Source organism: Cavia porcellus, unplaced genomic scaffold (genome assembly GCF_034190915.1).
Source record: "Cavia porcellus strain 051 isolate PalLab524CR breed Dunkin Hartley unplaced genomic scaffold, mCavPor4.1 scaffold_11, whole genome shotgun sequence".
Taxonomy (NCBI): Eukaryota; Metazoa; Chordata; class Mammalia; order Rodentia; family Caviidae; genus Cavia; species Cavia porcellus.
The window spans coordinates 72247985-72270927 of record NW_026947494.1 but is presented as its reverse complement, the minus strand read 5'-3'; the positions used below and the strand labels follow the sequence as shown (position 1 = coordinate 72270927).

The 22943-nt window shown below is 44.6% G+C and overlaps 1 protein-coding gene across 9 annotated transcripts in view; it reads left to right on the top strand.

The window, feature by feature from the left end:
• Positions 1 to 22253, top strand: part of Fam110b (family with sequence similarity 110 member B) — a 137682-nt gene extending 115429 nt beyond the window's left edge. For 8 of the 9 annotated variants that reach the window (XM_063258474.1, XM_063258475.1, XM_013148469.3 and 5 more), the window contains one exon: positions 19443 to 22253. In XM_063258474.1, the coding sequence (XP_063114544.1) occupies positions 19742 to 20845 (1104 nt within the window). In that variant the 5' untranslated portion in view covers positions 19443 to 19741 and the 3' untranslated portion in view covers positions 20846 to 22253. Of the gene's footprint in view, positions 1 to 19263; positions 19288 to 19442 lie in introns of those variants that run through there. The other variant, XM_023563433.2, reaches the window with a different exon arrangement.
• Positions 22254 to 22943: the final 690 nt, after the last annotated feature.

Genomic DNA, 22943 nt, shown 5'->3' with positions numbered 1-22943 from the left:
CATTTATTGAAATGTTTTTCTGGATGTAAACACAGGAAGACTCAACTTTCTTGCATTCTAAAACACCTGCAGTGGTGCAGAATTCCTTCATAAGTGAAATGGACAAATGTCCAGCAGTCCCCATCTGTCTTGTTACACAAACATAGAAAAACCAGTACTTTCCTTCAGTCGTCAGTAAATAAAAAGAATGTCACGGAAGAATACAGTCCCTCTAAAGTAGTGGCAGGAAATGATGCGAACCACAGCGGGCGAGAGCCCTGTGGTCTCCGGTGGCATCTCAGATCCGAGCCAGTGTTCAGGTCCTGACTGAAAGATTCAAGAACTTGATGCTAACCTACTGTAGCTGGGTGAACATGCCGGACAAATTTGGTACTGTATGATCTCTAAAGTACATTAACACCGTATAGGTACGCAGGGAGCACAATGTTTTAGCACAGTTGATAGAGGAGGAACCATTTAGCACTTGGTGACAGACATTGGATGCTGCCTGTCCTCTGGACATGTGTCACTGCCTTGGCTGCCCCAGAGGTCATCCTGGTCAAAAACAGCTCCTACCTGAGGTTTCCTCGATGAGCCCATAGGTTACTGCTGGACACTCTGTACACATCCTGCATGTACGGACAGACTCTGCAAATACAGGAGATTAGTTCCATAAAGGACACAGAGGGAAGCCCTGGCGCAGATCTGCGACCACTGAACAGTAAGGGAGGAATGGCGGGCAGATTCCAAGGGTTTCTGAGACAGCCAGCACTGTGTCCCCTTCCCCTCACTTGTGTCCAACCCCTTCTGCCTTTATCGTCTTGCCTGTTTCTTCTTACTCATAATCACTTAGCGACGATGTTCTTACCTCTCCCTTAATAAATTTCATTGTGATCATTCTTTTCATACTTAATTACTTTCTATACTTTAAACTTTACTCTGTTTTTATAATCTGCTATTTGTATTTCTTTCTTCTTGCTTTGAAAGTAGAAGTCAATGCGAAAGGGCTTAAAGAGTCTAGACCTCCTTGGAAAGGAAGTTGACATTCACAGCCATGTCTTCCCACTGGTTACAGGAGTCTCCTCCAAAGTTTCCTGTAGAGACAAATAAGCTGACCCCCTTTGTGTGTGAATCTTTTCATAGCATGGGACTGTATCACAAAGCAGTTTGGGCAGCTTTAGTTACTCAGAAATTCTTATTGCATTAATCTTCAAATGGTTTCCAAAGCCTTGATACTCATCCAATGGTATTTCTGCAGTTCATTAGAAATAACAACTGCTAACCTGTGTTGTCCCTTGTGCTAAGGTGAGTCCTAGTGTTATTCCCATGGAACAGACTAGGAACCTAAATGGAGATGATTATCAAGGTCACATGGTAGTAGATGAGGGGACAGGAAGTCTTATTGCCTAACCCCAGATCCTCTTTCCCGAGACCTAACCAGCCCTTCTCTTTATGGGTACAGTCCATGTTTGCCCTTAGAATGCAGCATGAACTCTGAATTCTTCCACCCTGCGTTGTGCGTTCTGTTTCCTGGAATGGGTGTGACTGACCACCTGTGCCAAGACTAAGGAATACCGCTTTTCCATTTGCATTAATATCTGGAGGACCTGGGATAGTATCCCTTTATTAGTTTCAGTCAAATGATTGAACCCTTTCCTTAGGTACTCGGTCCTCTGAATTCTTAGCTGCATTTTCCCAGAGTCTCTTGATTTCTCATTAGTGGACTAAATTTTCAGAAGCAATGCTCTCTGTGTCCTGTAGACAATAAAATTATTCATCAGCTGGTTTGCTTTTGGCAGAAGGAGACTTCTGCAAATAGAAAGCTGCAGCTCATGCTGTTAGATTTTGTCTCTGACAGTTTGTAACCCTAACCCTAACCCGTAGTCTGCACTGGAGCATAGCTGCCGATTCATCACCACCTGCCAGCAGTCCCACGGCACCATCGCTGTCCCCATCTTTCGGCCTTGGCCGCCTGCTCCCTACCATTTGCCTACCCTGCACTCATGGAGTTGGTGTAGATGAGCCCCTGGCCCCTCTGCAGGGCTTTGCTTAGCATTCCTGCATTCAAAGAGGTCTCCCCCTGTGCCACAGGCCAGTTAGGAAAAACCTGTGATCCATTATTTTTCTCCAGTCTTCAAATTTTTGAATTATGTTTTTATTCACCTATTCTAAGTGTACTAGTATAAATTCTCTCCTACATCAAGTACATTTTTCTTTACAGTCAGTTATTTCCTAAATATGAATCATTTCTACTGTCCTAAAACAAACGCTCTCTTGACTGCTTACCAGCCTTCAATAATTCCTTCAGTAGCTTTACCAAACTTTTCTTACGGGAGTCAGTAATTTCCACATTAGTAAATCGTTATTTTACTTTACCATTCATTATCAATGGTTATTATGCATATTTTTATTTATGTATTTGTTTATTGTCATATATGTGAGGTTCATACAGTATTCATTTTGTTCTTTGCCTGGCACATAGCAGATGCTCAGTAAACAGACTCACAAGTGGTGTTTCCCTACCTTCTGGTGCTTCTGTCTGTATGAACTAGAATAAGCACATCCTCCTTGAGGTGGTTCTCCTGAAGACAACACTTGTGAGAAGTTGTCTATGTCCTGTTGAGTGCTCTCTGATTGGAAGAACCCATGTCCTTCTGTAGACCCACTGAGGGATAGACTCAGACTCCATAAAAAAGGTCTAATTTTTATCCAGTTGGGTTGTGACTACATTGTTACTTTCTTTTGCTCCAAAGACCTTTTAATTTCCTTAGCCAGATATGGTAATATTTGTTTTCCACCAAGGAAGTTGTCCTGACATGTTGAGAGCCCCTAGGAAAACCCCCGTAAACAAGGAGCTTTTGTTGTCGCTGCTTCAGATTGGATTCTTCGGGTTTATTTTTATATTTTAGGACAGTCCATGCTTACCGAGTTTTCAGGGTATTATCATGACTCTTCCTACCCTTGCTACTTTATCCTCTGGCAAAGCAAGTGCTGCTAGTAGTGGCCTCCACCTGTGATGTGTGTGCAGACCTTTCCATGGGAAGAAGGTGGTTTCCTCTTCCTGAAAGCAGCCCAGCATCTGGGGACTTGGATGGTGACCAGGGTGCCAGCTGTATTCAAAGCAGGCTCCTTTTTTTCCCTGGGGGGAGGCTGTGGCCAGGAGGGTACTTTCATTGAACCGAGGACCTTTCCCCACTGACCTATTGCCCAACCCTTTTCTTTGAAATAGAATCTCCCTAAATTGCCAGGTTGCCAAAACTGGGCTCAGTTGCCGTTCTCTTGCCTCAGCACCCGAGTGCTGGGAGTGAGGTCATGTGCCACCAGGCTGGCCAAGCTGGCACTGCTTCCTGCTTGCAGCCTTGGCAGGCTCCAGTGTTCCATGCTTGTGCGGAGCAGTGTAAGTGCAGACACCTGACAGGCCTGCCCCAGATGGAAAGCAAGGCCGTCCACTCAGCCACATCAGCTGTCCAGCGTGGAGCTTCCTGGCCTCTATTAGCTTGTTTTGATTTGTTGCTTTGTTTTTGTTTTTTTGGTACCAGGAGTCAAACAGCCTTGTGCTTGCCAGGCAGGTACTGTGCCGCTGAGATACCACTTGGGTCCTTGATTCCCCGTTTGTGTCCTCTGCCCCAGGAACACATGCAGGGCAGGGCGTGTGCTGAGCCTGGTATGAGTTCTTCCAGGCGAAAGAGCCAATGCTTGGTCATAGGGCGTTTCTCTTAAGCTTTCAGTGACAGCACACAGCTGAGACACGTGGAGGTTCGCCCCGCTGGACTGAGGTGAGGGTGCCCAGAATCAAAAACCTGAAAGACCATGAGGCACGGGACAGTTGCCTTCACAAGCACAGTTATTCTGACTTTCGTTAATTACAACAGAAAACTCCATGTCTCATTAACCAACAGCAACAGTGCCAGAGTGAAATTTTAAAAGCCACCTCCCAGTCCCCCTTTTCACCTTGGGAATTGTTTTTTTTTTTTTTAGTAGGTAGAAGTGAGAGGCATAGAGGTGAATCTTGCCAGAGGCAGGAAGTCTCCTTTCAAAATAGAAGTCTGGAGGAAGCCTGTAAAAGGGCGCATTCTGTTTGAATATGTGTTGAAGGCAGTGTTTTGGGATCTGGTGAAAGATGGGTTTGCCCTCCTAGCAATGTCTGTATTTTTTATTTTAAATATTTATTAGATTACTCTTAATGTAAGTTTTAGATGACCATAATCCTCAGGGAGCCACTTACGTGAGCTCGCTTCTTTTTTGTTTCCTCCCTCTTCATCTGAAGGAGGAACTGAGCAGAGTCATCCTGCTAATACATTAAGTGAAGATTTTAGAGTTCTTTAGTTTTCTGAAGGCAAAGACACATCCTGAAATAAGTAATATCGGACAGAAATCCGTGCCAGAAGCTGTAAACTCTGCTCTCACCAGCATTAGCTGCCAAGCAGTTGGCCTAGGTATCTCCTGTCAGAGAGGATGGTTCTGACCACGACTTGGGAATATTGAGAGTACAGAAAGTTCCTGGGAGGAAAGATGGGTCACGAGGACTTCCCACTGGGTTTGGTGACTTTCTGCACCTTGGAGGACTTCTAGGAGGGCAGGGAGATACCTGGGGGGGGGGGGGGGGCCGAATGTAGAAGGGGAGGGCATCCTGGTGGTAGGAGAGGCTGTAAGGGGAGAGAGGGTGTGACCACAGACCCCAGTCTGTGTGTCTTCTCGCTCCAAGGCTGGCCTACACCGGACTACGCTGCCACCCATAGCCTCCAAGGCAGCCGGCTGCCTGCCTGCTGCTTTCATTTCAGAAAGCTCAGAGGCAGAGCTGGAAGGGGCCTGCTCAAGGTGGGGCGAACCTACCAGTTATTCCTCCTTGTCACTTGTACCCCAAAATAATACTTCCGGTGCAAATTGTGGTGAAGCTTTTCCTTGTCCCATTTTGGGCTTGAAAATAATTTTATGTAAAATGTGTGAAGTGCTAAAGAGATTAAAATAATGTGCTGCAGAAATAGGTGTCTGTCGTCTTACACATCTTATTTTTGAAAATTATCATTTATCTCATAGTTCAGTCTGAATCCTTAGAAATGCAAAAAATAAAAAAAGAAACCGTCTTTCCAGAACACACCCAAAGCACAGAACCAGTTGTTCCAACAACTGTTTTACCAAAACCTTTTCAGGAGATGGAGAAGAATTCTAGGTGTCGCTTGATAAATGAGGATCAACTATATGCAGCATTTTTTTGGAAACCTAGCTCTGCAGTTCATTTCTACCCGGCATTAATGTCCCTTGACATCTTATTTGTGTTCTGATAAGCACAGTGCAGTGCTAAGGTGTTCATTAAATTGTGAATAAACAGTTGGTGTGTAGTTGGGAACTAGCACACCATAAACCTCCAGTCAGAGGGCAATGTTTTGCATATTGTTTTTGTTTGTTGTTTGTTTGTCTTTGTCCTTTTTATCGGTACTGGGATATTGTTACAGATTTATAAACATCCTTTTAAAAAGCTTTCTCAATATTTTCAACTTCTTTTTGTGATACACAGTAAATATGTTATCATGGGAGAATTGCTCACATCTGCATATCTAATCTGGTCCTCTTACTCCCCCCACCACACCTAGCTATCCATCTGTTGTTTCAGAGAACCAATTCTGATTCATTGATCCTTTCTATTTGGTCACAAGTTCATTAATTTCCATTCTGATTTTATAATTTGTTTCCTCCTGTTAGTTTCAGATTTGGATTGCTCTTGTGTTTCTAGGACCATGAGCTTCCTTAGTTACTTTGTGATGCTCTTTTGAGTGTGTGCATGTACGAATACTGCCTTCTCTCCTGGGACTGTTATTGTGTCCTGTACGTTTTGGTATGGTATGTTTACAGTACCATTTGATTCAAGCAACTTTATCTTGTCCGAAATTTGTTCTGTTATCCATTAAGGTATCATTTAATCTCCATATATTTCCAAGGGTTTTGTCTGACATCTTCACTAGGCTTTTTCAACATGAAAAGGCACACTGACACTTCACAAACCATTTACCATTTTAGTGTCCTTTGAGTATTTTATCGAATCCTACTATGTGAAGAGCTGAGAACTAACAAAAATAGCAACAAAAAGCATGTGATGGGTGCTTTCCAAATGCTCTGCAGTAAGAATGAAATCAGTCTTAGAATGCCTGTGTTGCTTTGGAAACGGTCTTCCATTATTGTTTTTGAGTTTGGCCAACTTTGTAGGTAGTACTGTAAGTAATGGAAATGCCAAACAGACCAAGTTTGTACACATTTTACATCCTCTGCTTATACATTTAGGCTATGAACAAAGCCTCATTACTTGATTTTTGGTTTTCCTCCTCCATCTTCTGTAAGAATGCAGCGAATGGGCAAAAGAGTGCATTTTAGGAGTTAAAATGTAATCAGTGTGGATCCCTGAGCCATATAATTTAAATATAAAACATTTAAATGTACATTTCTTGCCTTACACAAATCTCTTTAAGAACTAGGGCAACTGTGTGACGTGGACAGATAGAATGGTGTATCTCAGTACCCACTTCTGGGTGGAAATTCTGCCACAGGACTTAGACAACTTTCACAGCATCTTTTGATATCAGCTTCTTCATCTTTAGAGTAGGGTTTCAGGATTTCAAGTTATATTACACAGCTACAGTGATTTTAAAGAAGTCGTGGTACTGGCCCCCAAACAGACTCATGAACCAGTATCTCTCACTATGTACAGAACTAAAATCAAAATGATTTTCAGATCTAACTATTAAAACAGAAACACTCTACTGAGAGACAAGGTAAGTAGAGTTTAAAGACATAGATGAGAGTTAATGACTATCTGAACAGAAACCCAGTTGCACAAGAAATAAAATCAAGAATCAACAAATGGGATTATGTCAAATTTAAAATGTTCTACAAAGCAAAGGAAGTAATTAACAGAGTATAGAGACAACCTACAGAATGGGAAAAATTTTTTCCAGCTATCGCTCCAACAGAGGATTAGAATCTAGCATATATGAACTCAAAAGAGACCATTCAAAATGAAAGGGGCCAAAAGACGGACGGACATCTGAAGTGAACAGATATTTCTCAAAAGAAGTACAAATGACCAGTAAGTACCCAAAAACATATTCAACATTAGAGAAATGCAAATTAAAATAACACAGAAATTCCATCTTACTCTAGAAAGAATGGTTACCATCGAGAAACCAAATAATAGCACAATTCTGGCAAAGCTGCTGGGAAGAAAGGAACCTTTCTGCTTCGTTGGCAGGAATGCAAACTAGTATAACCATAAAATCAGTGCAGACCTTTAAACACATGAAACAGAAACTCCATTCTACTCCGCTATTCCCCTTCTGTGTCTCTTCCTGGAAGCGTGAACAGTACCGTACTGGAGTGGTCTCTGCACACCCAGGTTTGTAGGAGCTCAGCTCCCAAGAGCTAAGTCATAGAAACCACTGTGTGTCCATTAACATGTGAATAGATTTTTAAAATGTGGTATTTACACACAATGGATCTCTACTCCATAAGAGAGGAAAAACTTCAGTCATTTGTGGGAAATGGGTGCAGTTTTAAATGAAAAAATCAGACACAAGCTTTAAAATGTTATAGTTTCCCTTACATGACAAATTAAAGTACAACTGAATCAAAAAGGCAAAACAAAAGATAATAGGAAATAGGAAGATAGAGCTTCAGCATATATTTAGGAGGTGGACTAAGATCAATGAGGGAGAGAGGAGAAGAGGACATGAAAAGAAACAAGATATGCCATGTACGTGTATAAGGCTATCCATAATGAATGTAACCGTGACATACCACAAAGACGTGCTAATAAAATGGAGTCAGTAACACCTGCTTTAGAAATATACATGATCTCCAATTTCTAATAGTTTGAGCTAGACTATTTCAGTTTATTATAGTGCAAATTATTTGCATTTGATGATCCTTTGGATTTGATCTTTCGCCATGAGATGCAATTGTATTTCATAATGTTGGGCGTCGTCAGATCACTGCAGCTCCCAGGCAGCCACGCAGTCACAATGGGAAAGAGCCAGCAGCGCAGTGCACCCTGTGTTGGTGAGATGTTTGGTGTATCAGGTGGATCACATGCATTTTCCACTTGTGATATTTCAATTTACAGTGGGTTTTTCAGGATAGAATGGCATGGTGCGATGAGAAACATCTGTATTAAAGGGATTAAAGTTAAAAACATGTGAAAGGCATTAGTATAGTTCTGGGGATACTGTGTGTGCATAAAAAGAAATGGTCCTTATCAATTGGTAAATTTTAAAGATTACCTATGTAAAAGTTTATCTAATATACTCAGCAGATTCAGACCCCACAAATGCTGCTTTTCTCCAAATTTTACATTTTTCAGTTTTATTATGATGCACTATGTATTTGAGAGCAAGTGTTATCCTTTGCTCTGTTCATTAGAGATTACAGTTTTTTCAGAAATATTCTATCTGTATTGCCATAGCAGCCTTTCTTACTGTGTTGCTAAGGTTGCCTTAAGGTGCAAGTTTATGCAGTTAAAGGAAAAAGCAGTACTATGCAAAGTACTGGAGATCGTTGTTGATGAGAGAACTGGATGTGGGCTCCCACATCCCTAGGCACAGGTCCTGGGCTGGGCTTTATGTCCTGTGCACCAGCGCGTACATTCTTGTTTATGTAAGGAGGTCAGACGGTCTGTTACGGAACTGGGTGAGCTCACGAGTGGAAACATGCAGCACAAGAACCCCGTGAGTTACTTGTGGAGCTGCTAACCTCTGAGTCCAGGGAGTTATTATTGCTGCTGCTGCTGCTTTTTCTCCTCCCAGTAGGGGAGACCAACTGACTCAGGCCGCAGTCGCCACCACGTCTTTGAAACCTGTGAGTTGAATGGACTAGTCTACAGCCAAGTACAGTGATCTTGTGGGCTCCACATTTCTTTAGCATTTGGTCATCATTTCGCATCCTGGCATTGCTAAACTTAGAGCTGTCCTTCCAGGAGGCAAGAGAGCTGGCAGACAATGTGCTCATTTTGTGCTGGGCTGAGGCTGGCGATCCAGTTGGGTTTTCATTAGGACTTTTAGCAGCCCTGCTCTGTAATTAATTAATAATAAGTTTCCTCATTATATTTGCAGACAACTTTTGGCACAGCTACACACAGCGTGGATTTCTGTAATCCCACATAAAAGTCAGGAGTCCCCACATCAGTATAAGGTGATAGGCTGGTAAAAACACATTTGTTAGCTTAGGCCAAGGAAGAAAGTTGATCTAGAAATGTGATTCCTTGTTTCTGATTCTCTTACTGCATTTTAATGATCATAAGTAGAAATTTTTATTTTTTTATAATGATTTACCTATAAGCAAAAATGAAGCATGTGAACAAGTTTCCTGCATGACCTTGGAGGATATAGTACTATAAAGACTCCATCAGGGATTGAGATATGAGCTGTTGTTTTTCCGCTACTAACATTTAAGTTTGATTTCATTTTTAAGAATGGCTTTATTGTTTCCTCTGGTTGTTCCACACATATAACTGTTTGCTTTGAAATTTGAAACCACGTATTTTCTTTGGAACTCAAAAATAGGGTCACACGAGTGACCTTTCAGCCACAAACCATGTGGTCAATCCACTTTCACGAAAATAACATGGGCTGTATTGCTTGAAAGTAATGGAATTATTTTAAGACAAAAGATCATTCAGTTATCACAGAACTTGAAATTTAATGATGGTGATTATGAGTGCCAAGTTGTGAACTCTCAGAACAACATTTCATAAAAGCCGCACTTACTCAGCAGACTCCTGGGGGCCAGGTCCATGCCATGCACTTGGGATGGTCACACGCCAGCCCTGTGAGCTGAGGAATCAGAATTACCCCTGTTGCACAAGTGCAGAGGTTGAGCTACACCAAACTTTAGTAACTTGCCCAGGGTCACAGAGCTATAAGTGGCCAGGCCAGGGAGTAAGTATATTTGATCCCTGACCCTAATTCTGAATAAGAAGGAGCAGCTCAGGTCATTGTCTCCTCAGAAGCCACCATGCAAACACCAAGTCCACAGACAAGCGAGCTGAAAACCTGAGGACGCTGTGTGGATTCATTTTATTTTCTGAGCTGGATCCATCCAAGAGTACACAGGGTGTGTCCTCTTTTTTTCCTATGCCCTAAAACTTTGCTCCTTGAGATTCCCTGTTCATATTTTGTATAACATCTTAAAACGGGACTCAAGGTTGACAGTTCTTCTTAAATAATTTTGAGTTCTCAAATCAATTTTAGGCATGAAAAATCATTCCCGTTGTTAAGATCATCGCTCCATCCTTACCTCCAGGTTAAATTAGCTTCTCCTTCTCCCAGCTCCATCCTGAGTCCACTTGGAAAACCCTGTAGAGGAGGAGAGTTAACCCACCCACCCTTCTCTCCTGCTCCTCCCACTCATTATGAGTGTCACTTCTAACTTCTCAGGGGCAGGCTCTGTGTGGGTGTGAGAGGTGCAGGGTTCAGGCAGAGTGTGAAGGGGAAAGTGACAAGATTCTTCTTGCCTCTTACCCCTGGGGATTTGCTGTTTCTGGGCATGACATGTATTTCAGAGCTTCTGTGAGAGAGGGGTCCCCTAATTGGAGGCAGCTGTGTCTCCCCAGCTTACAGCCTTCCCTGCAGGCAGGATGTCAAGCAGTTGTTACCCCTGCTGGCTTTTTGTGAGGTGGCAGGAGTTGAGGAAACCCTAGACCGCTTTTCCTTGAGTGTGTGAAGGCTCAGAAGATTCTCTCTCTGGTGCATGCAGAAATTCAGCTTCTGCTTGCCATGAGTTGTTGGAGAGGCCTGCACCAACTGTGCTCAGACTTTGATCGCTCAGACTTTAGTGGCAGACTGGCCCCTGGCCTCCAGAGTGCCAAGGAATCTATGTCAGGTTTTGGGCCTAGGCTGGGAGGGCTCACCAATGTACCCAAGCACTGAGCAAAGAGCCATAGACGGCCCTGGTGGTATTCTCCTGAGGCTGAATTGTCCCTGTTCAGGAAACTTGCTGCCTTTGCCCACCTGACATGAGGTTGCAGACTGAGCCCTGTCCGTTCCTCCCTCCATAGCTGCTCAGTGCCAAGTGCCACCTGGAGGATATTGCAGTAAATTGTACAAATTAAGTGTCACTTGTCTAAAATGCTTGAAACTAAAAAGTGTTTCTTATTTCAGATTTTTATGGAATATTTGCAAAATGAGGACTCTTAGAAAGGCTTGTAGTCTAAACAGGAAATTCATTCGTGTTTCATGTACAGTCTATCCAGACTGAAGGTTATTTTATGCATTATTTTTACTCAGACTGTATTTTGCCTGTGAGCTATCACATAAGGTCAAGTATACAATTTTCAAGTCAGGTGGAATACCTTGTCGTGGCAACACTAAGAAATTTTAGATATTAGAGCATTTCCAGATTAAGGATGCTGAGACTCTGTACTCTCAATTATGTCCAAACAATTTCTTATAAGGATCATAATGTCCGTGAAGTTTCCATGCTGGTGTGTAGATGTGCTCTAGAGTGCTTCCTGTGCCATTGGGATTCCTTAACCCATATTCTATCGATACGGATCCATAGAAACAGATCCATAGAAACATCAGAAGGTGACAGCTGATGTCCCAGACACCTGAACGCTATCCTAGCATTTGCTTTCTGCCCTCTGGACATATAAAGAACATGAAAGGATTGCTGAAAAGTGAAGGGATGGTGTTCTGTGGGAATTTAAACCATCTCCCTAAAACAAAATAGTGAAAACCCAAGGCTAGAGACATTTTATTACCATAGACCACCAAAAGAACGACTAAAAAATGTTTTGAATACTACAAATTGTAAGTTGAAATACTATTAGGAAAAATCAGTGGTTTCAAAGAAAAAAAAAATATATATATATATATAAAGTGATAATATTGTTGGCAAAAAAAAAAAAAAAACTAATTTGCTTACAACTTGAAGCCAATCGCAGAGCAACCCAGTCAGAAGGAGAAGATTTAGCCATCAGAATTATAGATGGTGAGGGATTCCACAATGGAAATAAAGAAGGAAACGCGTCACTCAGTAATTAAAAAGTACAGGTCCTCAAAGGTTGGTGGTGTTTTGACTTCACATTTCCAGTGTTTGGCCCTCTGATTCTGTCTTGTCTACCCAGCTTGTAGATTATACAGTCAGCATCTTTGCTATGTGCATTTTACTCACCCATTTTCTTTTCATTTTTTTAAATTCTCCTTTACTTCTGCATTCAAGTTATTCAAAGTTAAAGAGATGAATAAAAATGGTTATGTGCTTAGAAAAAAAGGAAAAACATTGGAAAATGTGATGTATTTTAATAATCAAAATGGATAAATAAAAATCCTCCATATTGAATGGCATTGCTTCCTTTAACCCTCAGCAACAAGAATTAAGGTTTGTGAGCACACTTTATACATATTTTTGTGATACCCACCATGTTAACTGTTCATGATCTGTATTAAAGGGATATGCTTTGTAAAGCCCTGTAGACTAAAAGCACTTCAAGGAGAGGAAGCAGATGTGAGAGCAACACAGCTGGCTTAGTGGGGATCCGTGGTTCTGTTGCATAAGCCTGGGGTACCGAGGGGTCAGAGAGAGGAAATGGGAGTGGAAAGTGTTCGATTCCCACAGGCTACTCTTAATAGTCCCGATGGGACCCCAGAATCCCCTCAGTTCAGGCCTCCTCACCCTCCAGCCTGTCATCCTCCAGGTTTGGCCCAGCACACCTCATAAACATCCCTGAAAACCATCCAACCAGGTGTGGTGGCACATGCCAGTGATCCCAGCACTTGGGAGGCTGTGGCAGGAGGATTATGAGTTTGAGGCCAGCCTGGGTTACATGTGGTAGGTTCAACACCAGCCCAAACTCCAAAGCAAAACACTATCTCAGAAAACAAAAACTGAACAGGAAAACACTAAAACCTGTCCATCTTCCCTTCCTCCCTGACATGTTTCTGATGAGGCTGATGTTGTCAGAGAAAAGTGTGTTCTCTTGTTTAACCCAGGAAGGCAAGTACACTTGTCTCTGGGCATTCACAGGCTGTTTGTTATAGGATGCTTCGCAAATACCTACAGACGTCAGGTCTTTATCTGAAAGGAGACAGGGTTTGCATGGAAGAGCCCTTTATATACTTTAAATCATCTCTAGATTATTGGTAATGTCTAGCACTGTGGAAGGGAATGGGGTTTATCTACTACTGTCAAGAAAATAGCTGGGAAACAAATCTGAACACTTAGGTATAGACGTGGCCATCATAGGCTCAGCTATGAGGTGTGGAGTCACAGCACTGAGACTGAAGCCTCACGGGGGGCAGAGTCTGCAGCGGGGTAACCCTGCCCAGCTCTTCCAGCATAGCGCTTTCCATATGGCAAACTCATTTTATTTTGGGAAACTTTTTAAAGCAGTATTTTGTAAGTATTTTTCATCTGTATTGGTTGAACCTTTTGGTATGCAACTGACAGATAAGGAGGGTTGACTGCTTTTATTATCCCCATTTTCCAGATGGGAAGCCTGAGGCACACGAAGGTGAAGTAACTTGCCCAAGGCTGTCAGCTTTTACAGGGCAGAGGTAGGAATCCAACCTCTAGGCAGTGCCATGAAAGACGACACTCACCTGAGGTGTGCCACCTCTCTCAGACAGCTCTGACCTGCATCTGTGGTCACACGCACTCTTCCCAAGCTGTCCCCGCTCTGAGACCAGGGCCTTCTGTAAAATACAAAGCTGACCATATCTGTAATGCTTAATTATCCTCCAGCACACTCCCAGGACTTCGAACAAAATCCAGAGTCTCCATGCTTCCTGCTGTCCTCCTGTGTTCAAACTTCTTAAATGCTCAGAGAACTCAGCGAAAAGCTGCCCTGATGATGAGCGTCCTCCCCGTGTGTCTTCAGTAGAGTTCGTGTCTTCCTCACCATAGCTTACTTTCCAGCCTTTGTAACAGCCCCACCACGTTTGTCATCTGCACTGTTGGACTGATACCGTTCCAGTGCTTTGCGTGTTTTTCTAAATAACTTGACTTTCCTACTTCTGATAACTTCCACATAACCCCTCAGTCAGTAGGTGCTAATCTGTTGCTACAAGGCAGCCCATAATGAGTAAATACTCCTTTTTGAGCCCATTTTTCTTACATAATTTGAAAGGGTAGCATTGTCATGTGAAGCTGATTCTGTGATTCTGTTCTTCAGTGAGAAAAGCCAAGCATGTGTCTGTGAAAGGGATCCCTAGTTGCATTGGAATATTGAGTCTAAAGTTGCTAAATACAAATACTGTGACCAAAAGAAACCAAAACATAATGCCCCAGTGGACAGTTTTATATGTATTGTAAAAGTTTTATGAGCTGACACATTTGCAAAGTAATTAATTGCTCTAGAATCTCATTAACTTCAAAGGTAAATTACTTTTCCCCCAAAGAGTTAGACATCTCTCCACTTAGCAGACCCAAAATGTTCGTTTTTGTACCTAAGGAAATGAAGATACCCAAGTGTTAGGTGACCTGATTGAATTAGTCAGCCCTGCTCTCTAAAGCAGGTTGCTGCCATTCTCTGCCATGACAGAAGAAAATGATCCATCGCGTTTAGAAACTTGGGTGAGAGTGCTCAGTCCCCACTGCTTTGCTGCAGCTCCACTGGCTTTCCAAACTCCTTGAGACTTAAAGACTATCCTTTTACGTATCGGAAACATCAAGTAAAGCGGTATCAGAAGCCTAAGGCTGACCCACAGTGTTCTACAGCACTGAAGTTTAGAATCAGGAGAGTTTAAACTCAAGAGCTATGTCAGGTACATTCTGCACGTCTACAGCATTCTGAATTTGCTTCTGAGCAGTAAGGAGCGCTAGCCCCATGGTAGTCCATAGATGGGGACTCTACCTGGGCCAGGAAGGACACTCCCGTCATCTGTCTGGCCACACAGCCACATGGAGGTACGCCTTTCCCAAATTACAGGGGGCTTTGGCAGTTTTGCTAATAGATTAGATGCACAGAGGATCATTTTGTACCCCTCACCACTCTGGCTTGCAATTGTCTCCCAGTGTCCTATATCAGCTGTAGGTCTTGGTCTTTACCTCCCCACCGCTGTGAGCAGCTGGCAAAATCAGGAATTTGAAAAACAGATTGAAGTCCACTATAGTTTGAAAACACTGAGATGCTACTTTGGAGCCTAAACAGCCCTGGATTCTTTACTCAGGAGACAAGTAAACTGCCCAACCCACTGTGTGCTGTAGGCTTTGAGGTTCTTAGAGGTGCCCTCCAGTTCCGAGGTGGTGTCCTGTTCCTTCCCCCCGTTGCATAAAGGCAGCAGCATCACTTGGGATCTTCTCAGAAATTCGGAATCTGGGGCTTCTCTCTAGTCTGCTGATCAGACAGCCTTTTCAGAATCTGCCACGGCCCAGCAGGTTACAGTTTGAGAAGACCACTAGAGTGATGGAGACACCACTCATCCTATGTCCTCTGTTGTCCAGCTGGCTCTCTAGGTGACAGAAGCCCTCCCATGTGACATGACTCCTGCCCCCATCACCCCTCCAGACTGCTCTCTAGTTCACATCTGCCCAGATACAGCAAGCCATTTGGCACCTCGGCTCTACCAGGTTTCTTTGCCACTTTTTACTCTTGCATAACATTTTCAAATGGACATTAACTAAGGTAAAAGACAGCCAGCGTGAAGTTCTGCTTTCCTCAGGTGGTGTTCTGCATCATAAGCCGTAAATCAGGAGTCAAGCAGGGCTGTACAGAGACTAGAGGTTCCGCTCAGTGCTGGAGTGTGCACAAACCCACAGTATATCCCCAGCACTGCCAGGAAAAAGAAGGGCTCTATAATTAGTTTTGCTAATGGAACCTTAAGGGACCAAAAGCAAATTTTCCTCCCCTTCTGGCCCCGCATGCAGCTAGACTGTCCTGTCGGTGCCCTGCAGCCGTGGAGGGCCTGCACAAGATGCCAAGGGCTCATGTGCTGCAGTTCCCTGCCTGGCTCCATGGTTACCATGTTCATGGAGCTCTAGGTTACTGGGTTATCTGTGTGTTTGACTAGTCTTGCCAAATGTACGTGTTCTACATTAAGTTCATTCTATACTACAAAGTCTACACTGCAAACGGCATAATATTTCTCCCAGCTGAGTAGCCATGTTCGTCCCAGCATTGTTTCCCCACTCAAGGTAAAAGAACAGGAGCTAAGGATTAAATTAGTAAGAGGAAGAGCAACCTAAGGCACCTCTATTACTTTTGAAGTAGGCTTAGTTTTTTGGCTAAAGTAGGTAGAAAACCTTAAACATACTTGTTATTATCCTAGATCACCAAACATTTCTACAGCCTTTTCTCCTGCTACTGAGTCTTCCCTAGGATGGTGGTGGTTGTTGTTTGCATTGCTATGGTAAAAATTACTAGGGGAATTAGAAGTGGCTGCAGAAGAGAGGGAAGATTTGGGAACAAAAAGGAAATGAAGTGTGGGGTGGTTACACGTAATTGCTATTTGTAATGTAATCCTTTCACACCAGTTTTATGTTAGTAATTGCTTCCTGGCTTGGAGGGTACAGGAGGACTTGGAGGAGCTGTCTCCGGGGTGTCAGTCTCATGAATAAAGAAAGCAATGAGAAAAGGGGGTTTCTAGCAAGGACTTTGAGGAGGTAGACTGATATTCCTCAGTCTTGTGAGTTGAGAGAAATGATTTTTTGGTTTTGTTTTGCTTTGGGAGGGATACCAGAACCCTCCTTGACATACAGACAGGTGTGTGGGAAAGCCAGACTGGGGGTAGTGACATATTGGATCTCTGCTCACAGTATGATGATTCTAGAAGAGAAAAGCCTAGGCCATGTGTGCCCATGAATATACCTCATAACTACAGCAGGCCATCCAAAGAGCATTTCCCCAAGAATACCAGAAGCAGGCACCAGTCATTTGTCAGTAATCTAACATACCTTCCAAAACGGTAAGTAACTCCTCATCTTAGCTACTTAGAGCCAAGTGGTTTTAATGCAAGAAATGACTACAGGAATTTTGTTCAATCATTGATGCCCCAGGATATAAGCTATGTTTCCCGCCACCCACTGGGCCACCTTTGCTTGACCTGGAAGTTGACTTTGATCCTTAGGCACAAAACTGACAGGTACAGATCTCTATCCTCTTCCACTCTGCCCTCCAACCTTCTCTTGCTGTTCCCTCCACACAGGCAACTGGAAGTAATTGGTGGTGATGGTACTACTGCAGGGGTATAAAGGGGAGCTGGTCCCTTTCCTCCTCACCCTCCAGAGCCATGACTGACACTCTGATGGGAGGTTAACAAGAAAAAAGAGCCTAACAAATTGATTTTGTCATAGTTTTACATGATGCTGGAGCCTTCAGATTGAAGATTCAAAGACCCAGGGCAAACTGCCTGTGTTACGCTTAGATTTTCTGAAGCATGGGCAGCCACATGGAAATGTGATGGGCCAAATGGGGTCTGGCCTAATGGTTGTAGACCTGTCTGTGCAGATTCTTCTTAGCTACTCTGTGTAATGCTTTTCTTCTGGGGATAAGACAGGATCCTTTCTGGAATGAGTCTTATGACCTACAATCAAGCCAGGTAGATCAAAGCGTTTCTTTATGTCCAACCCTTAGCCAGAAAGATGGGAAGATTGAAGGAAGAGGTAGAGATTTTATGGCTGCTCTAGGAGTTCTGATTTCTATGAACTGCTTGGGGATGGGATTCTCGTTTCTAATTTCTAAGTTTTATCTTGGAAAATGAGGATAAGAGGATGGTACCAGAGCCATGAGAAAACTATTTCTGGGACTTTCACTTTGGGTATCATTTTGTGAGCCCCAACATGGCCTCCTCCTTAGAAGCATGACCCCAAGAGGTAACTGGGGTTGTCTTCCCATTGAAGTGGACCCAGGTTGGTTAATGAGCAGACACAGACTCCTCAGAGGAATGGGGGACTCCCTCCTGCAACTTCATCCAAAATATACCTTCAAAGGAACAATCTCATTTAATCTTTATGGGAGGAAGTAGTTTTTTGTAAACTAAATTGAAGTATCAAACTAGAACTTCAGAATTAAAGGAAAAAAATGATTATGTACGAAATGACTTGAAATTTCTCAAGTTTTACATAGGAATTATTTTTATTGGGACAAAACCATTCGCAGATTACTAAAATTGTTCCCAACAAAATATGTATTGTATTTAGAAGTGAAGAGTTTCAGAAAACTATGTGAAGGACAATACAGACTTTTTATCAATCTTCATTTTCTTACTAGAGAGCAGATAGTTTTATACTAAGATCACCTTCAGTATTTTGTAAATCAGTTACTTTGAATCTTAGTTGGACACATTGCTCCCTTAATATTCCCAGTTGTAACCAAAAGTACGGAGAAGGTCATTAACCAGTTGCTTTAGAACGGGATGAGTTGTTAAAGGGTCACCCTGTACAACAACAGAAATGAAAGTTGTTGCACCGATAAATGTTACTTTCGTTGTGTATGAAGTAGTAAGACTCATGATTATAGTGGTTTTGTTTGGTTGGTTCTTGACAGTTCAGCTTTTTGAAAAATCACGTAGGTCCCATGAAGACTTAAGTGTCACATAAATTGTGCGTATCATAGATTAGCTTATAGAGGTATGAATGACATGAAGATTTTGCTCCTAATACTCGAAGGAACTTGGGAATACATGTACCACAAAAAAGTTTGAGATCTGCTCATTGCATATGAGACGTTATGGAGACTGTATAATCAAATCACCTACTTAGATGCCTTCCCTGAAAGTATTTCTGGTTTTCTGAATACTGAAAAGTAAGCTGGCATTTAACGAAATGAATTTCATAGACATTCTTGGTTTTCCGGAGAATGTCTTTACCTGTGTGGGTTGGCAAAAGCGAGGCAGATAAAGCAGGCTGCCCTTTTCGCTCAACTTTGTCCTGGCCCTGGTCAGTCCGTCTCTTAGCTGTCATTTCAGGTTTTGAAGCATTCAGAAGTGACTGTTTCAAGAAATGATGTTGACAGGTTGATAATAAGGAGTCGCAAGTTTTGCTTCACGGCAAAAGGGACCCCCTAAATCACCCACGTGGCACCCTGAAGCCCCTGAGAAGCATTAATGTCTGACGCGCTGGGGACCTGATTGGGGTGGGGGCACTGGGTGACCGCTCCTCTCTGCTCCCCAGCATTTCCTGGGTTTTTACTCTGCGCTGTGCCAGCAGGGTGCATGCAGGAGGCGGTTCTCACCCACAGGGACGCGGGCGGCTGGAGGAGTTTCTGCGTGGGGAGCCTCGGCCCCTTTCTGTCTTGCAAATCCCGCTCTGGCCGCAGCGCGCACACGGCGCGGGCAGGGGTGCGCGCTCCGGTGGCCGGGCGCGGTTAACCGGGAAGGGCCGCGCTCGGTGCGAGCTCTGGGTGGCCTGCACGGTTAACCGGGAAGGGCCGGCTCGGGCAGGGCCTCGGCGGGGCGGAGGCGGGGCGCTGCGGGCTCTGCTGTTGCCGGAGCCGTGATGTCACCCGCCCCTCCTAACCCGCGGTTGGTTGTTTTGTGTTTCAGCTCTGCCTGCCTTGAACACAAAGACCTGGAGCGGACTCCCACCGCCTTCGGGGAAGAAAGGGAACCGCGGAGCCGATCGATCGCGGGGCCGTGCGCGTGGCTGGAGCCTCTGTACGCGGGGCCCTTCGGAGGAGAGCGGGGTGCGGATGAGCCGTGAGATGAGGCGCGGCTCCCGCGGCTGCTGCTGACCCGATTCCAGGCCCGCGCTGCCCACTGCTTCGTGTACATGTGTCTGCTCAGGCCGGCGGGAGGCGCCCAGAAGAGCATCCACCACGGCCGCCGGGGAGAGACCGCCCAGCATGCCCACCGAGGCGCTCCCGACAGGTAGCATGGTGAAGCCGGTCAGCCCCGCGGGCACCTTCACGTCGGCCGTGCCCCTGCGCATCCTGAACAAGGGGCCCGACTACTTCCGCAGGCAGGCCGAGCCCAACCCCAAGAGACTGAGCGCGGTGGAGCGGCTGGAGGCCGACAAGGCCAAGTACGTCAAGAGCCAGGAGGTGATCAACGCCAAGCAGGAGCCCGTGAAGCCCGCCGTGCTGGCCAAGCCGCCTGTGTGCCCGGGCGCCAAGCGCGCGCTGGGGAGCCCCACGCTCAAGGTGTTTGGCAACCACGCCAAGACCGAGAGCGGGGTGCAGCGGGAGAACCTCAAGCTGGAGATCCTGAAGAACATCATCAACAGCTCGGAGGGCTCGAGCTCGGGCTCCGGCCACAAGCACAGCGCGCGCAACTGGCCTCCTCACAGGCCGGACGCCCCCGACCTGCACCGCCACTCCTTCGCCGAGTCCCTGAAGGTGTACCCCACGCCGGGCCGCAGCAGCCCCCAGGAAAGCAGCTCCCACTCCCACGTGAGCAGGAGGCTGCTGGAGCAATCCGCAGATTCCTTCCTCCACGTCTCGCACAGCTCCTCCGACATCCGCAAAGTGACCAGCGTGAAGCCCCTCAAAGCAATCCCCTGCAGCAGCTCCGCGCCACCGCTGCCCCCCAAGCCCAAGGTCCCCACCATGAAGTCTCCCGAAGCCGACCCGGTGGAATCAGCCTGTGGCCGGAGACCCTCCCTCCAGCGGTCCAAGTCAGACTTGAGTGACAGGTACTTCCGAGTGGACGCCGACGTGGAGAGGTTCTTCAACTACTGCGGACTGGACCCGGAGGAGCTGGAAAACCTCGGCATGGAAAACTTTGCAAGGGCTAATTCTGACATCATATCCCTCAACTTCCGCAGCGCAAGCATGATCAGCTCAGACTGTGAACAGTCTCAGGACAGTAACAGTGACCTTAGGAATGATGACAGTGCCAATGACCGGGTGCCATATGGCATATCTGCCATTGAAAGAAACGCTAGGATCATCAAGTGGTTATATAGCATCAAACAAGCTAGAGAGTCCCAGAAGGTGTCCCACGTGTAAGAGACACGGGGCGTGCGGAGGAGGGAGGGGTGGGTCTGTCTGTGTAAAGGTTGTGAGGTCTCCTTGAAGTGTCGTGAGCTTCTCCACTCTTTGTGTTGCTTGTTGTTTTCAAGTTGCATGCCTGTCAACATGGCGACTGGCCTGGCTTCCTCCCTCACCACCGCTGCAGGGCCTGGCTGAACACTCCTCTGCCGCTCATTTCAGGCAAGAGTCTCTTTGGGGCTTTGCTCTTAAGCAGAACTGTTTACATGGAAAATGGTATACAGTTTCTTCAATATTTATGTGGTTCTTGTGTTTTTTATATCCCACGCTCTTGTGTCTTAATTAAAAGTTTTGTCAATTGGCCTTTAAGTTGAGAGCAGAATCTTCTTGAAATAAAACCACTTTGCCTATCGTGAGACCGTAACAGTAGGAGAGGGGGGACTGCCACCACATTGTGACTGACCAGATGTAGAACCAGTCTGGGTTTTCTGTGGGATAAAGGGGTGAGCCTAATGTTAGTTGTTGTTTACATGTTGAACTTTCTCTTGATACTAATGGGGCTGTCACTGGGGCAGCAGTGTCTAGCTGGCTGCTGGCCTTTCTGTGTGATGCTGACTCTGAGGAAAGACAATCAGATGCAACAGAGCGTGATTCAACCTGGGAGCTGGGGTATTTGGGGGATGAGTTGTCACTCAGATTAGGGTAATTCAGAAATATTTACTAGTATTAATCTTTGTGCAGAAGTAGACACTCAAAAGTTGAAACTGAACACCTTTTTATTTTTCCTTATAAGGTGTTTCGTGAGTTTTTGTTGGCTTTTGTACCTCTGGTTTTATTGTTTTGGTTTTGGTCAAGAACTACTAATTCATGCTGTTTCTCTTCCTTTGTTGTGGTTTTATTTGGGAGAGGCAGTGGGGTTTGCACAGGTTTCTGCTATGGGAAGACATGAATGAAAACAGAAATATGAGCCATATCAGCCTAGAGCCACCTACTCCAAAGGGAATACACTTGTAGCTGAATCACCAGAGCGGCGTGGTTCTGTTGACCTGCATACGTTACCTCTTCAGCCATGACTCCGCTACACCTCAAGGAGACCGTAGAAACACCATCCTCTGTGGCTCTTGCGTCCTGTGGTCTCCAGCACTGCCCATCACCTTGTGTTCCTTTTTCCCAGTAACCTGTCCTCCAGGTAGTTCCCGTATCTGTCAGTGGGCTGACGGTGCCATTGGTGGCAGAGAAGGCACCATGCGCAGTGGTCTGATTCCTTGCTCTTATCAAGTTCTCTGTAGTACCACCTTGGGCTTCGTCAAGTACTAGGGAACTTTTTATGGTGTAAATGCTGTAAGACTTTGTACATACTTCAGTTGTTATTAAATCTTTAAGAAAAAAGAAATAATTATGCTAATAAATAGCTCTGAAGCAGGCACTAGCAGTGGTGGTTTCTTTGTTCTGTATCTCCCTCCGTGAAAGTTTATCTTAGGACTCTAGGCACGAAGCACACCCTTGAAGGAACATTCTGTTAAATTGTTTTTCATCATCCCTGATATTCTGAAGAAAAGTATTCCTAGTGGCAGCTATAGCGATATGCCTCTGCTAGTTGCATCAGTCCTAAAATAACTGCCTCTCCTTAGGTCACACCTCTTTTATTTTTGTCTTGCCTTAAACATCAGGGTTTTTCACATCTTCCACAAGACACGTCAGTTGTAAATATTTATGAGTCCTAACCATGGAGGCATCTTTGAATGGCCAGCCCCGTTTTCATTTGCACAAGCCCAGCACCGGAACCATTATGTGTGTCTGGACATTCATCCACTTGTTCATTCCCCTACCCTATATCACTGTTAATGGCTGCTTTTGTTAGGTGCTAGGTGAGCGTTGAACTTCTGTGGTGAACAACACAGTCTCTGCCTCAGGAGCTTAGACTTTCACATTTATTTTGAGAGAAACAGCACTTTTCTTAGTGGATGGACCCTGTCATATTTAGATATTGAGTATTCAATAAGTATTTATAAAATCAGTTATTCAAAGGTTGACATCTACGTCCCATATGATACAGAAATGTAAAAGAAAGCATCATTTAAATGCAGTTTTTGGAAACAGTGATAATGATTCCCAA